General features: G+C 59.4%; 1 protein-coding gene and 1 long non-coding RNA gene across 5 annotated transcripts in view; one reads left to right on the plus strand and one right to left on the minus strand.

Moving 5' to 3' along the window:
• Positions 1–12,374, minus strand: part of CORO2B (coronin 2B) — a 32,441-nt gene extending 20,067 nt beyond the window's left edge. The window contains exons 1-3 of one of the 4 annotated variants that reach the window (XM_083849698.1): positions 12,102–12,374; positions 6,066–6,146; positions 2,338–2,404 (exon numbers count right to left, since the gene is read on the minus strand). In XM_083849698.1, coding sequence (XP_083705824.1) covers positions 2,338–2,388 — 51 coding nt within the window. In that variant the 5' untranslated portion in view covers positions 2,389–2,404; positions 6,066–6,146; positions 12,102–12,374. The remainder of the gene's footprint in view (positions 1–2,337; positions 2,405–6,065; positions 6,147–12,101) is intronic. The other 3 variants (XM_083849699.1, XM_083849701.1, XM_083849700.1) reach the window with 3 other exon arrangements.
• Positions 2,416–5,733, plus strand: LOC310904648. Its single transcript, XR_014588499.1, has 2 exons — positions 2,416–4,951; positions 5,035–5,733. It is a non-coding gene; the product is annotated as an uncharacterized lncRNA (long non-coding RNA).
• Positions 12,375–14,387: the final 2,013 nt, after the last annotated feature.

The raw sequence follows: 14,387 nt of genomic DNA on the forward strand, positions 1-14,387 counted from the left end.
AAGCCCAGAGAAATCCTGAGGCTGCAGGGGGGCGAATGCCAGGGTGGGAAATGGGCATTTATTCGGGTGCTGGTCTCAGGCCCTCCTCCAGTTCAATGGAAGAGAGCGGCTTCAGAAGCAGTCGCATTGAAAAGAAAAAACAAAAAAAAAGAAAAACCAACACACAAAGAACTATTTTTTTCCTCCTGTTTTCCAGGCTTTTCTCTAGGATGAAAAGCCGTTCTGGAGGTGATGTGCCAGGGGTGCCCCCTCCAGCCCCACGTCAGCTGGCAGAGCGGATCCAAGCCGTGGGCGCCGCGGCTGGTGGCGCACAAAACCCCTCGGTCACCCTGGGAACGGCAACTGCGGCTCGCCTGGGGAAAGGAAACAAGCAGCAAAAGCCCAGCCCCTGCTTGGCCGCGTTTCTGATCTCCTGGCAGCTCCAGCCTTTGCCTACCAGCAGCAGCAGGACACAGCTCTTGTCTCAATGTGTTTATTTTTAAATGCATCTTTTCAAGCATCGGGAGTCTTGGCAACAGCAGCCGGGGAAGGAGAGCTTGCGCAAAGAGCCCCTGACGCTGCAATAGGCAGCCACCCAGCAAAGGGTGCTGTAATCCCTTAAAAATCTCCGCTTCCTTTATATAGTACTGCTTAATCGGCCTCCGTGATGGGAGCTGTCAGGGAAATGAAGTTCTGCTTTCACCTGCAGGGAGCGGGGGCTGTGGCGATGCCCCCCCCCCCCCCCTGAGCCCCTTCCCTCTGGCTGCTGTGGGTGGGAAGGGGCCGGGGGACTCGGAGCAGCCACGAGGGTTTTTGCAATGGCACGTAGCGTCTCCGCGCGCTCAGAGAGGTTTTTTGAAGGGAGAGCGCTGCTTTCAGCTCCCGAGGAAAACCTTTTCAGTCCCCAAGAAAATCGTCGCACGAAGGAATTGTGCTGGGAAAAAGAAAGCCTGGCAACCGCCTTGTCAAGCCTAGAGTATCTGGGGCTTTCACGAGGGGCTTTGTGGCGCTCCAGGAGACGGTGCCTTTCCGAAAGCCCATTAGTGCCACTTTCCACGCCTCCTCCTGGTGCTCCTGTGTCCCCACCGTGTCCCCCAGGGGCAGGAGAGCAAACCGGGGCTCGCCTCCCACCCAGCTCCTGGGGAGAGCTCTGGCAGGAGAGGGCTCCCCGGGGGCTGCCAATCCCCCCCTGCCCTCCCAGGCAGCGCGGACCCGCTGCCTGCACGTCCCTGGCAGTCACAGGGCAGGGTTGTTTTCCACCGGGAAGGTCGGCGGAGCTGGGGTTTGACATTTGGAGTATCGATCGGCCGCTGCAGCAATGAAGTGTTACCAGGCAAGAAAAGAGCTGCTTTCTGGCAGCTCTCAGCCAGGGAGATGGCTTCATTTCCAGGCAGCACGCAGCCGCCGCGTCCCCGTCCCCTGCCCGGGGACACTCCTCGCTGCTTGTACGTGGGGAGCAGGGAAGGAAATAGCAAAACTGCTCACCGGGGCTTAATTCGGAGGGGAAAGACCCCGTGTCAGCGCCCAAGCACATCAGCATGTGCCTTTCTGGACACAGCCATCGTGCCCCTGTGGGTTGGGCACGACCCTGCTGTGGCCCCCAAGACCCAAGACCAATAAATCAGTGGTGGCAAATGGAAAAATAAAAAAAAAATAAAAAATGGTATTTTTACCATTTGGGAAGGGGGAAATGCACAAGCAGGAGGAGCCCGGGCAGGATGCGGATCAGGGCAGGGCAGGTGCCGGCCCAGGCTCCTCCGGACCTGGAGGATGGGACCCGCTGGGTGCCCGAGCAGCGTGAGGGCAAAGCATACAGGTGGGGTCTGTGGTGCTGGAATCCGCTCCCTAAGGAAAAGCTTGAAATTAAGCAGCGCTATTTCGCTAAGATCCCCGGCATTGCCAAAATTAGTCATCAAACGCTGATTGTTCCATGCACATTAGATTAGAGCCAAGCAAACGCTGGTTTTAATCTCTTCAGTGCTCCGATGCTGCTCAATTCAACCTTGAGAGCAGCTTTTGTTCACATTAACGGCTTTCATGCTAACGAGGCTCAGCGAGATTTAAGGTTTAGGCACATCCCGTTCCTCGCTGCAGTAACACCTCCGCCACCGAGAGCAGCACGCGTCCGTGGGGCTGCCCCACCACGGCCCAAAATCCGGGCTCGGGATCATCGCAGAGCCATGCTTGGACCGAGGCACGACTGCAGCCCCTGTACGGTGCAAAATCAGCCGGGCTGAGCAATGCTGAGCCTCGGGTGTAAATTAAATGATTTCTCTTTTGTGCCGAGGGCCCAGGGCTCGGTTTGGCCCCGCTGCGTCTGTCACAGCCTTATCCAAATGCCCCGCGCGGGACACTCACCAGGCTGCCGTGCTTGCTTCCCAGCACGCTAGACTTGTGGAGGTCTCTCATTGACTCGACAAGAGCTCTGTGCAGAGAGGGAAAGCAAAAACATTCAATTCACCGGCCCCCGGGGGGGGCGCAGACAAGCAAACACACAAACCCTGCCCGCCCCTGGGGGCAGAGCTGGGGGGGGCTTTAGGTGTCAGCGAGCATCCCGGACCCCCCCCCAGCTGCTCACCCAGGGGTGAAGCCACCCTGCACAGGGGTCCAGCATGTGGCAGGATCCGGCCCCTCTGCCCCCAGGGGGATGCTCTCGGGCAATTCGTGCCCAGCCCCACCAGCGCCGGTGCTGTGCTGACCCCCCCCCCCGGGGCCGGCAGCCCCCCGCCACCTTTGAGGAGAAGCGCACGGTGCCGCCTACGCTCCCCCGGAGAACAAAGCGATTCCAGCACAAAGAGTTTCCATCCCTGCCACGTGCACGTGGCAGCCGGTAGGCGCACTCCCTGACTCACAGCCCGTCAAGGTGCTCGTGAACCTGCCCAAAAACCCCGCTACAGAGCCAGCTGCTCGTGCCCCATACCCCCGGAGCACCGCCAGCCCCGGCCCCGAGCCCTGCGCCAGGACATGCCCCTTAATGGGGAAAACGCAAAAAGGGGGAACGTTTTGGGGTGCATGCAAAAATCCGGTGCAGCTGGCGCCAGATAAGGCAGGTCTCACCAAGGGAAAAGCTGGTTAGCGTGCTGCCGCGAAGCAAATTTCTAAAATTGCACAATTTCAAAGGTCTCGGTCCTAGGATTCGGGCTGGGAGTGCTCAGCACAAGAAGCACTTGACCTTTGGATGAAGGGGCTGACGAGGCGGGTTGTGGGACGGCCAGCACGGGCTGGTGGCCACAGCTCACTGCTCGCCCCTCGGAGCAGCCCCCGGCAGCAGGATCCCACCGAGCCCCCACCACGCCGTTATTTGCGTCCCAAATTAGTAATAAATGTTCAAGGAAAGAGTCTCCTCCTTGGGAAGAAGCTGTCCCAGCCAGCCACAGGCTCGTGCATGTTTATCCCACTGAGGACAGGTCCTATTTTCCCTGTCCCCACACATACACAGTCCATGGAGCAGGGGACAGCCCACCGAGCCACTCGTGACACTTTGGGGACCCCAAATCCTACAGGAGCCAGCAGAGCTCCTTGTTTCCTCCTCATGGACACATCTGGCTGACAGCACGAGCACCTGGAGCAGCAGGGAGCAGCTGGGGGGGATTTAGCTCTGCGTCCAGCCTCAGGAAACACCTGGGGGCTCCGAGAAACACCGGAATAAATGCACCGAGCAGCGCCTCGAGAAAGAGCAGTCTCCTATAAAACAGGCTCGCAGCAGCAGCTGTATCCACAGGGCACGCCTTGGCTTAATGTTGCATTAAAACAAATAAATAAAAATGGGGTTTGGTGCTGAATTTGCAGTGCCCTTATTGCAGGGTTTTGCATTTGCTGTAGCCAAAGATGAGGTTATGGATGGAATTGCCTTGCAAAGCACGAGTGCCAGCGCTGATGTGGCCTGGCTGCCTCATTCCCAGGCGGGCTGGCACCACGGGTACCGAGTTCCCGTGCACATCATCATCCCCGTGTACATCCCCACACACATCAGCATCCGCACATCCCATTTCTAGGTGCTGCGATGGTGTCAGTACTGGCGCAACAGGCAGGCAGAGGAGAGGCTGGGGAGGCCCATCTGACAAATATTAAGGATTTGTCCCATTAACGGGGTCTAAACAAAGGACAAAAGACAGACGACCATTTCTGAGGCGGTATCTGCCAGCTGAGGTTTTTCCAGTCTGGAAGGAAGTGCCTGGGTTTTCCCCTGAGTTCAACTTGTCAAAGATTTCTCCTTCCCAGAGCCCGCTGGCTGCAGGGGAAGAGCCCCTCTGCCCCCCACGCTGGGGGAAACAAGCCCCAGGCGAGGCCAGACCCCCCCAGGCCGGGCTGTCACCTCCTGTCCCCATCCCTCCTCGGGGCTGGATGATGTTTGGTGCTGTGCACTCAAATCCTGGATCAAGCCCTGCTGGTGCCCTTGGCACCCCATCTCCCCCGAGGTCCCCACATCATGGTGTGAGCCCGAGGATGCCATGGGAGGGGGACAAGACAAAGGGACACTCCGTGCAACGGGGTCAGCCCCAAAGCATCCTGGTGGCAATGGGGCTGCAAAACTCGGGGCACTTCAGGCGGCCCCCCCACGTCCCAGACCACAAAAAGCTCGGTGCCGGGGCTCAAGGCAGCGGCTGCAGCTGCTTCCCTATCAGCAGGGGCCCCGTTTGGGGCTGTTTTTCCCCCAGGAAGCTTTCTGGGGGAGGCAAAACAAACCTCGCCGCGTCTCCCGGGCCCACGTGCTGAGAAGAAATGCAAGGCTCATGCTCGCCGATAAATCATGTAAACAAGCCTGCTTTTCCTCCCACTCTGTTTCCCAACTCCTTCCCACCCTGCGAAGCCAGCGGAAACATTTTGATGGAGAACAAAGGGCCGGGGGGGGCTGAGCTCCCGGGCCAGCACCTCTGGGCCCCCGGAGCTGCCCCGGGTCACCCGCGCTGAGCATGGGATTTCGCCCTCCTTTTGCAGAGCTTGCAGCTCCTTGGAACAGCATTTCCTCTGGGCAAGAATATTGCACGCTCGTTCTCAGCTTGAGAGCTTTTTAAGAAACTTGGAGAGTCTGAAATCTCTTTTTCACGTGTTTAGATGAGCGGGTAACGAAGCAGATCTCACACCGGCATCAGCAAACCGTGCCACATGTCCCCAAGAAGACTGAGGCAGGGACTCGGTCACAACAGGCTTCCCAGCCGCATTTAGGAAGAGTGAGTGGGGCTACCACTGTGCCAAGAGAAAGCCTCCGATGGGAGGACGCCATAAATCCAACACCCCTAAATTCACCAGATTTTTATTATAAAGAGGTGAAACATCACACGCATGGGTATGAAATAACTGGGGAAGGGGGGAGAAGGGCGGCTGCTGGGCCCTGCGGGTGAGAAACCGGCTGGGAAGATGCTGAAGGACTGGGGTGGAAAAAGGACCACAGGAGCACTGACATTTCTACATACGCAGCAGCCTGAAAAAGTCCTTGCTAAGCCCCAGCTTCGTATGGGAAATGAACCACAGAAACTTATTCATGAAGGGAAATGATGGTTTTCTAAAGCAGGAAGATGCTGCGGCGGCGAGCAGGTCGGGCACGTCGCTGCCGCGTGGTGTTTCCTGCCTGAGGACACCGAAGGGTTCCCCGCGCAGCCCCCCGGCTCCCCTCATGTCTCCAGGTATTTGTGCCGTGGTCCTGGACAGCCTGTACGGCTGCAAGAGTTTGTTGGAAGTTTGTCCCAGCGAGGAGCCAAAAGTTTTCCAGAGGAGAAAAGGATTAAAAAAAAAAAAAAAAAAAAAAGAAAGAAAGGCAAACAAACGCTATCTTCTAAATATTTCAGGCCTCAGAAATTTCCTGGCCAGCTGGGAAGTGCCAGCGCCGGGGCAGGGACGTGGGAGGCACCAAGGCCGTGTCCCGCGGCCCCCCCGCTGCCAGCCCGCGCCGGGGGCGAGCGCGCTGCTCACAGACCCGGCCTTGTGCACGGCCCTGGGGGGGGAACCAGCCACGGGAACCACACGGAGCCTCCTTGTTCGGGCAGGAACAAGCCCTCAGCAGGACCTTTTTAACAAAATCGAGCTGTTTCCATCCTCGATGCCCCCCCGGGGCCTGGCTCGGCGCGGGCACAGCGAGGGCTCCTCACCTGAGCTCTGCTCCGCGGGCTCGCCGGGCACCTCCTGACACCCAGCTTCTGGCTCGGGGCTCAGGGAGAGGCTCCTGGGCCCTGCAGGAAAGGGACAGCCCCGTTAGAGCAGCGCCCGCCGCCCCCCGGCCCCCTCCCAGTTCCCCACCAGCAGTGCAATCGCAGCGAAGCACGGGGCTGGAGCCTGCAGCCATTCCCCATGGCAGAAGCTGGTTTAAATACTGCCTTCTGCCCCGGCTACAGAGCTAAAACCACACGGATTGCCTGGCATGGGCAACCCCGCAAGCACCCCGGGCACCACCAGGCGTGTAAACCCAAAACAGCAAATCCAAACCGCATTCACTCCGCAATGCCCAGCGCTGCTGTCCCCCCGTCCCCAGCAGGGACAACAGTCAGCACAGGGCGCGGAGAGGGTTGAGGGGGTTTCCATAGGGCCCCAGCAGAGAAGGGCCCCCCTCGGAGAAGGGACCAGGACAGGGGGGTGTCAGGGGAAAACCACCACGTGAAGGGGGAGAGAGCCACATCCTCGTGGCTGTGGCTGGGATGAGGCTGGGACCACACTGCAGGGCAGCCTGGGGCCTCATGTCCCGGGGATGAGCCTGTCCCTGTCCTCCAGCATGGTCCCTGCTCTGCTCATCACCCGTCTTCCACAGCAGGGCCCAAATCCAGGCTCAGGCCTGCAGGGTTTTGCCCTATTTCCCCCAATTTCTCCAGTACAAGTGGTGTCAGGGCCGCTCCGCCGCCTGCCCGAGGTTTTGCTGCCGGGTCCCAGCAATGCTCGAGGCCCTGCGGAGCGGGCCCAAGTGGCTTTGCTAACGGCTTGGTGAGGAACAAAGGAGAGGAAGATTTCTGGGAGCCGAGCTCCGCGCTGGTTCCCTTCCAGACGGTGAAAGATTCGATTCACAGATTTGTGGGGGACTCTAGCAGCTGGCCCCGTCACGTAGGTTTTGCCTGCTGCCAGATTTCGGTAATTACACACTGACTTGGGAGATAGGAATCCAGGATCCGACTACTTCGAGCTCTCTGCTAGCTGGATAATGAATTGAACTATTCATCATTTGATAAAATTTCCATGAAAAGGAGAAGGGGGGTGGGGGTGACCCCGCGTCGCATTCTGCACGGTATGAATTACAGCGAGCGAGCCTGCTGGCCGCAGCCGGGCAGTAGTAAAGCTCCAGATTAATGCTGCATTGAATCACAATTAAAACTCATTAAAAAGCCGCGGGCCAGTTAAGTTGCCTTTGATGAGAGTAATGCTTCTGGAAATGGGGAGCTTCCATTTTTAGACTCAAAGCGGTCCGTTATGCTTGCTCCCAACCCCCAGAAATCCCAGCAAAGCCGAAGATTAGCGAACATTGTTTGAGTGCTCCTTATTATTTGTGCTTTATTAGCAGTCCCGTACCGACAGCCCTGTTCGGCTCCCACCCCAGCTGTTCCCTCCTTCCAGCCGTGGCCCCAGGCACCGTTATGGGATCTCCGCCACCCGCACGCTGCAGAACAGCTCCTCCACGGCTCCCAGCACCGCACCTGCCCCGGTCCTTGTGCACAGTTCCCTATTTCCGAGCAAAGCCTGGGCAGCACAAACACACGAGGGTTTTCCAGGCACCGCATCGCTGAATCTCAACTAAAAATATTCTCCAGCCTTGATTCCGAGACAGCAAGAGGCAGAGAGCTCTGCCCCGAAAGCCATTAGCAAAACCCCATGCAGTAACAAATCCCATTAATCTACTTGCTGCATATGTTGGTTAGCCTGCACCTACTTCCTTTAACACGAGGCTTATTGATATGATTTGGCGCCGATCCCCAAGCACCATCACCCAGAGCACACGCAGCACTGCCCTAAATTTGGGTTTAGTGACCGTCCGGAGAAGACTTCCCCAGTCAGTTCTCCAGAAAAGAAGTCAAGCTGCGCTGCCCAAAGCCTGTTTTCCGCAAAGCCATTTTGCCTGATAACATGGCCCGCTGCCTTCAATCAAGCTTTGTATCGATCGAACCAGCAACCAGCTTTTCCGTGGGCTCAGCACTTGCCCCAGACACTAGACCTGCCCTTAGTGGCACGGCAGAGGACGGGGCCACCAGGGCCAGCACCTCCGTGGTGCCGTAGCCACAACCTCCCACGGGCCCTGAGGTAATAATTACTGCTTGACCATGTCTGGCTGCGTCGCTTCTTTACCATTTTTGATCACGACAGGCCACGGACGCAATTTCCTCTCCGGGTTTTTGGTTTTGGCTTCATCTACTCAGTGAACTAAGAGGATGAGCTGTTATCTAAGCAGCGTAGCTTGATGACTAATACCAATTAATAGATAATAAACCAGAGGAGCCCATCGGATAATTCTGTCTAGTGCATGCCACAGGACCTCCCAGACTGCATCCTTTCTAAACCGTGCCCTTTAGAAAAGCCTCCAGTCGTTTTAAAACTGTATTTCCCGAATTAAGACTCCCTTGGGCCCCTGTTAATTTGTGTTCATGGTTAATTATTCTTTGGGAACAGCCTCTGGCGATGGGCAGGAGCTGGAAGCACCGCACCACACCAGCCCCGGTCATCCAGGGCGCAGAATTGTTCACCCAGCCCCAGCAAAGCCCAGCCCTCCAGCAACGCTCCACTTGCTGCAAAACCCATGCCCGGCAGACAGCGTTTTGCTGCTCCCACAGCTAACTCCTCGCTTGCTTTTATGCGAGCTTTGCCCCTTAATGAACACGGGGGTCAGTGTCACGCATCCCTGCTGGCAGCTTTATCAAGCGAACACGCAGCTCCGGGCAAAATACCAGGCGAGTTTGGCAAAATCTGCTTCCCAAGTATTCCTCTCCTTCCGTTTCCTGCCAGGGGCCTGGTCCCAGCAGCCTGGTGGGTGCCGTTGTCCCTCGCACCCCGGCGGAGCACGGCCGCGTCCCGAGGGCACAGCAGGTCCCTGAAGTGGAGACAGATGTCGGGCTGCGTCTGGGGGAGAGGCGCTCTCCGTGCGTTGCTGCTGCTAGCAGATTTGTTTGGCTTTGTGGCATGGGCCCTTCTCTTTATACATAATGGGTTTGGCCTGTTTTCCTGCTTGCACGCAACGGATCCCAAACCTGTGGCCCAGACCCCCCCTAAGCCAGCTGAGCTGCAGCAGGGATGAATTTGCCCCTGACTCCTGGAGCAAGTCTCAGCTGAAGGCCATCCATCGCTTTGCTGGATCTGACTGCAGGGCCCGGAGAAAGCAGAGCTGGTGCTGGGGAGCACGGCACGGCACGGCACGGAGCACGATGCGATAACTCAGTGATGCACAGGAGGCCTCACAGCGTTCGGGCAGATCCCCGAGCGGGAGGAGTGGGCTCTTTTCGCCTTGCAATCTGCCCTTCTCCATCCTATTTATAACCTGACTCAACTCTCCTGGGTAGGAAACTCCCACGGCAGAGCGAGGTCTGGGGATGCGGCGCGCTCGCTTGCATTCCTCGCCGTGGGAGGGGAGGGGGCGGCTCAGGATGCGAACGAAACCAGCTCGCTTCGCATCCTGACAGCGCTTCTCGGCCCCCTCCTCGCCTTCCCCCGGCCCCCAGGCTCCAAGAAAAGCTTTCTGTGTCCCCACGCCTCGGGCGTGCGCTGAGCTAGCTCTACCTGGCGCTGGGCACCTGGACCTATCTGTTCTCCTCTAGACGCGAATTGCTCAGGAATGTTTGCCAGGGTTGTAAAACCGTTCCCACTGCCACTGTTTGCAGCAGCTGCTGGGAAGTGGCCCCAGCACGGGAGCTGTTGTAGGAACACGGCGTGGGACTGTCCCTGCCGCGCTGGGGGCTGCGGCCGGCGCTGGGACTCAGACACCTGCTCCTGGGCAGCTGTGGGGAGCCCTGAGGCTCTCCTCCCATGGGGACAGGCACAATTCCCAGTTCCCAAACGCTCCAGAGCCATCCCCCAGAGCACCTTGGCTGCCAGCTCCCTGCCAGCAGCCAAAACCACACCGAAAAGGCATCTCCTGTCCCACAGGTGCCCGTGCTGCTTTATTCCCCTTCCACGTCTCCGTGCCAGCCTCGTGCCCAGGAGGGTGCCATGGGCTCAGGACACTTTTGTCACTGCAGAGCTGGGGCCTGGCTCCCAACCTGCACCGATGCCATGGCACCTTCAGGGCCCTGCTAATAGCTTCCAAAGACAGTCCATATTGCAGGGAATAAAACCCACGGGGTGTCTTAGGGCTTTACAGGGCTTTAGCAGAAGTGTACTCGGCGCACGCAGTACAGATCAGCCCAGTATACACCTCTGGTCCCTGAAAACCGCAGCAGCATCCTTCCCCGTACTCCTGAACACGCTCTCCTCACAGCCTGGCCTTTTTTCAATGTAGCTCCGAATAAATCTCTTTACACTCAGGAGAAAGAAAAAAAAAATCACAACTGTTAACAAGCGCTACAAATTGATCAGCCTGGCTTGGGTCCGTGACACTTTAATACCAGCAGGTTCGCAGTTCTTTTAACCCGAGTGACCTTTTGGGCCAGCCCATCAATCCCCCTCTCAGCACCCAGAAGGGCTGGAAGTGTTTTTCCTTCCACAATTGCTGCCGGGTTTGTCCGGCCGGCGGGGACCTCGGGGCAGCACGACGCAGCACGGCGCGCATGGAAATAGCCAAGAATGGACCAAAACACCGGTGACCGCCCAGCACGAGCGGAGCAGGCAAAATGCAAGTTGTCTGCCAAGGAGCGAGGAGCAGGGGAGCAATTCCTCCTCTCTTCACCTGGGCACGCACCAACACCAGCCCTGGAGCTGCTTCAGGCTCCTCGGCAGGGAGCTGCCATGTCCTGGGCACGCTGGTGCCAACACATGTGTCCCCACCGTGTCCCCTCCTGGCAGGGAGGGTGGCACGGGGGGGGGGGTGACAGGCAGCAAGTGGGGCTCGGCTGCTGCTCCCCCCGGGAGCATGCACCAGGGCAGTGAGCTCAGCACCGCACATTGCCAACATCTATTGCAGCAGGCAGAGGCTTTGTCTGGGCCCTGAACAGAGCGCGCTGCAGAAAGCGGCTCCATCCTCGGTGCTCGGCGGGGGCTGCCCGGGGCTGGTGGCGTTGCCCTGGCCCAGCACTGCCCGTGCCCGGCCCCTTCGGGCCACACCAGAGCCCCGACCAGTGCTGTGCACCCAGGGGGTTCCTCGCTCGGGGCATCCCCTTGAGGAGCCTGTGAGCCCCCAGCCTCATCGCACGGCCACCTCCTGCCGGTGGGGCTTGGGCCACGAGGGTCCAGCTTGGACCACTCCGCTCCCCGCTGGGCCAGCCGCTCTCCCCAGGCACGGAAATGGCACGGGGTGCTGTGTGCCCCCCAGCACCACCATACCCCAGCAATGCTGGGGATGCCCTGTGCCCCCCCAGCAATGCCCAGGACACTCTGTGCCCCCCCAGTAATGCCTCTGGGTGCTCCGTGCCCCCCCCAGCAATGCCCAGGATGCTCTGTGCCCCCCAGCACCACCACCCCCCAGCACAGCACCCTGAGCCTGCAGCAGGCCGGGGGGGGACACTTGCAGCTCCCCAGCACCGTGAGCAGGGCCAGAACCGGGGGGCAGCCCCCGGGCACCCCGACCCTTCCCCGCAGCAGGGCTGGGGGGGGGGGGCCGAGCCTCCGGACTGGTGCAGGGGCTGCTCTCGGGGCAGTTTGGGGACCGGGACCCCCCCGCCTCGCTCCCAGGGCTGGGATGCTCGGATGGGGGGACTCTCCCCCATCTCCCCCATCCCCTTCCAGCCCGGGCTCCCCCCCATCCCCATCCCCTCCCTGCCCCCCCCCCCCGGCCCCGCAGCCACCTGTAGGGCTCCGAGCGTTGCGGGGTGCCCGCAGCTCCCCCCCCACCCGGCCGTGTCCCCCCCCCCCCCCTACGGGCGCTGCTCCAAGGGTTAAAAATGCAGCAGAGCCGCCCGGGGCCGAGAGCCGGGAGCCACCGGGAGCCCCCCCCCCGGGCCCCGGTCCGCGATCCCCGGTGCCGGCACCTGGCGGCCGGCGGGGCGTGGGAACGGGCGCAGCATCCCCCGGGAGGGGTTGGGGGGGGGGGGACGGACGGACGGACGGACGGACACACAGCTCCTTACCTCGGTGACAGTCATGCAGGAAGGCGAGCAGGGCGAGCGAGCTGTCGGGGAGGGGGGGGGGAGGGAACCGAAAGAAAAAAAAAAAAAAGGGGGAAAAAAAAAAAAGAAAAAAAAATGGAAAAAAAATACAGGAAGGTGGCGGTTTTCTTTTTTTTCCTTTTTTTTTTTTTTTTTTTTCCTCGTTTCCCCCGCCCCGAGCCGCCGCCGCTTTCTCCCCGCGGAGCTCGGCTGCAGGCAGCGGCCGGGGCCAGCCCCCGCCCCCGGGCTGACGGCGCTGGCGGGGCCCGGCTGGCAGCGGGGGGGGGGCGGCCGGGGGGAGCGGGCGAGGAGGGGAAGGCCCCCGGGGGTTAACTCCTTGACAGCCAAACCTCCCCTTGATTTGGGGGGGGGGGGGAGGTGAGCACCTGCTACGCACCCCCCCCATCCCTCCACCCCCCCCCACCCGCGCAGAGCAGCCCCCCGAGGGATGGGGGGGCCACGGCTGTGCCCCCCCCTATCCCCCCGGTCGCTGCCAGAGCCCTCCGCTCTGCCCCGGAGCTCTCGGTCCTGTTCCCTGGGTGAAGGGCACTCGGATGCACAGGGCGACTGGGGAGGCGGGTGTCCCCTAAATCCCGTGGGGCTGGGTGCCCGAGGACCCCCACAGGCTGGGGACAAACAACCGCTAAGAGGTCGCTGGTGCAGGAAGAAACGTGGGCAGTCTGATCCCATTTCCTCTTCCCAGCACGGAGCAAAGCGACCCGGCCACGCTGCCCAAAGGCCGGGCCCTGCACCCTTGCACCCCCTTGCACACCCTTGCTAACACGGGGTTTGCACCAGCGGTGAGACACAGGCTTTTGGTCTCTTTTCTAAGGTTCCCCACCGCCGGAGATGAGAGGCAACATTCAGAAAAAGTAGCGTTTTAGCCATTTTAGCTCCTCGTCTCCAGGCGAGGTGGGAACGAAAGCAGCAGGCTACAAGCTAGGCAGGGAATTATCCAGGCAGTAGATTAGACATTGCACCCACTTATTTTGTTGTTGCTGAATTCAAAATACTCGAGACCAAAAACAAATGCATTTCCAGTTCCCCTTACAGAGAAGTACTCCGCCAATAAACAAAGGATTTCCTTTTCATAAGGAGATTATACAGCCAAGAGTCTGATGAAAGATTATTGAGTTTCATTCTTGTGCTGAGCTCCCCCATAAGACACCAGCGGATCTGATAACGAGCGAATACCGAATAACAAGTGCCCATCCTCCGGGCTTCTTCTGAAAAGCAACTCTGTGTGCAAAGACAAACCATGTGCTGGACTGGGGACTGTGGGAAAGGCTAATGCAGTTAACGTGGAGCTCATGACGTTGGCCAGCAGAACAAGCCACCTCTAATTCCCGAGCCACCTAGCAGTGACCTCTCCCAACAAAAACCCCATTTTTCCCCAAACGGAGGCCGGAGCAGGAGGCTCGGTGCAGATGGACGATGCTTAAAAACCAAGCAGCACCTGGGAATTGACACCGAGGCCCACGTAAAGCCAAACGGGGAGGGAACAGGAAAGGGGTTCCTGCAAAGCCCTGGAAATGCTGCAGGGAAAACTCGCTGCTATCCCAGGCACATCAAAACCCACCGCTCCGAGAGCGGCCCCGCGCCCGCTGTGGAAGTAGCAGCGCCCCTCGTGCTCAGCTGGAGCTGCTGGGATTAATTAGCACCAATTAGCTGATGGAAGCAACCCATGAACCGGGACAGCTGATAAAGGTAGGGCAAGAGGGAAGGGTGCATGGCTGGGGGACCGTGAGCTGGGGCTGCACCCTGCAGCCCCATGGGCACCCGTTTTGGGGTCTCTGCGTGATTCCCAGCTGGAATGGCATCGACAGGTGAGTGGGGCACTGCTGACAGCAAACGGGCCCTGGGCTTTGCCCCCCGGCCAGGAAAATAGCAGCTCCAAGCCCAAATCATCAGGCTTCTGGCAGGCTGGAAAGGATTTTATTATATTTTGGACTCAAATCTAGGTGGTAATAGACTGCATGGGCTTTGCTGCTGCTTTTCTGTTGCTTTTTTTCACGGTGCTTGCTCCCCTCCCACACCACGCATGGGCGCTGCAGGCAATCCTGGCACAGCCCCTGGGGCTAGGAGGTGCTCAGCACCTGCAGAATTAACACCTCCTGCTGGCGTGGTGCAGGTCCCCTCCTGGCCTCCTCTGGGGAGCCCACAGGAAAAAAAAACTGAGGCCCTGTGCTGCATGCACGGCTCACGGGAATGTGTCTAGGAGGTGTCTGGGATGGTCACCGTGGAGGCTCGCGTGGGGCTGGGCTGGAC

Source organism: Anser anser, assembly GCF_964211835.1.
Source record: "Anser anser genome assembly, chromosome: 10".
Lineage (NCBI taxonomy): Eukaryota > Metazoa > Chordata > Aves > Anseriformes > Anatidae > Anser > Anser anser.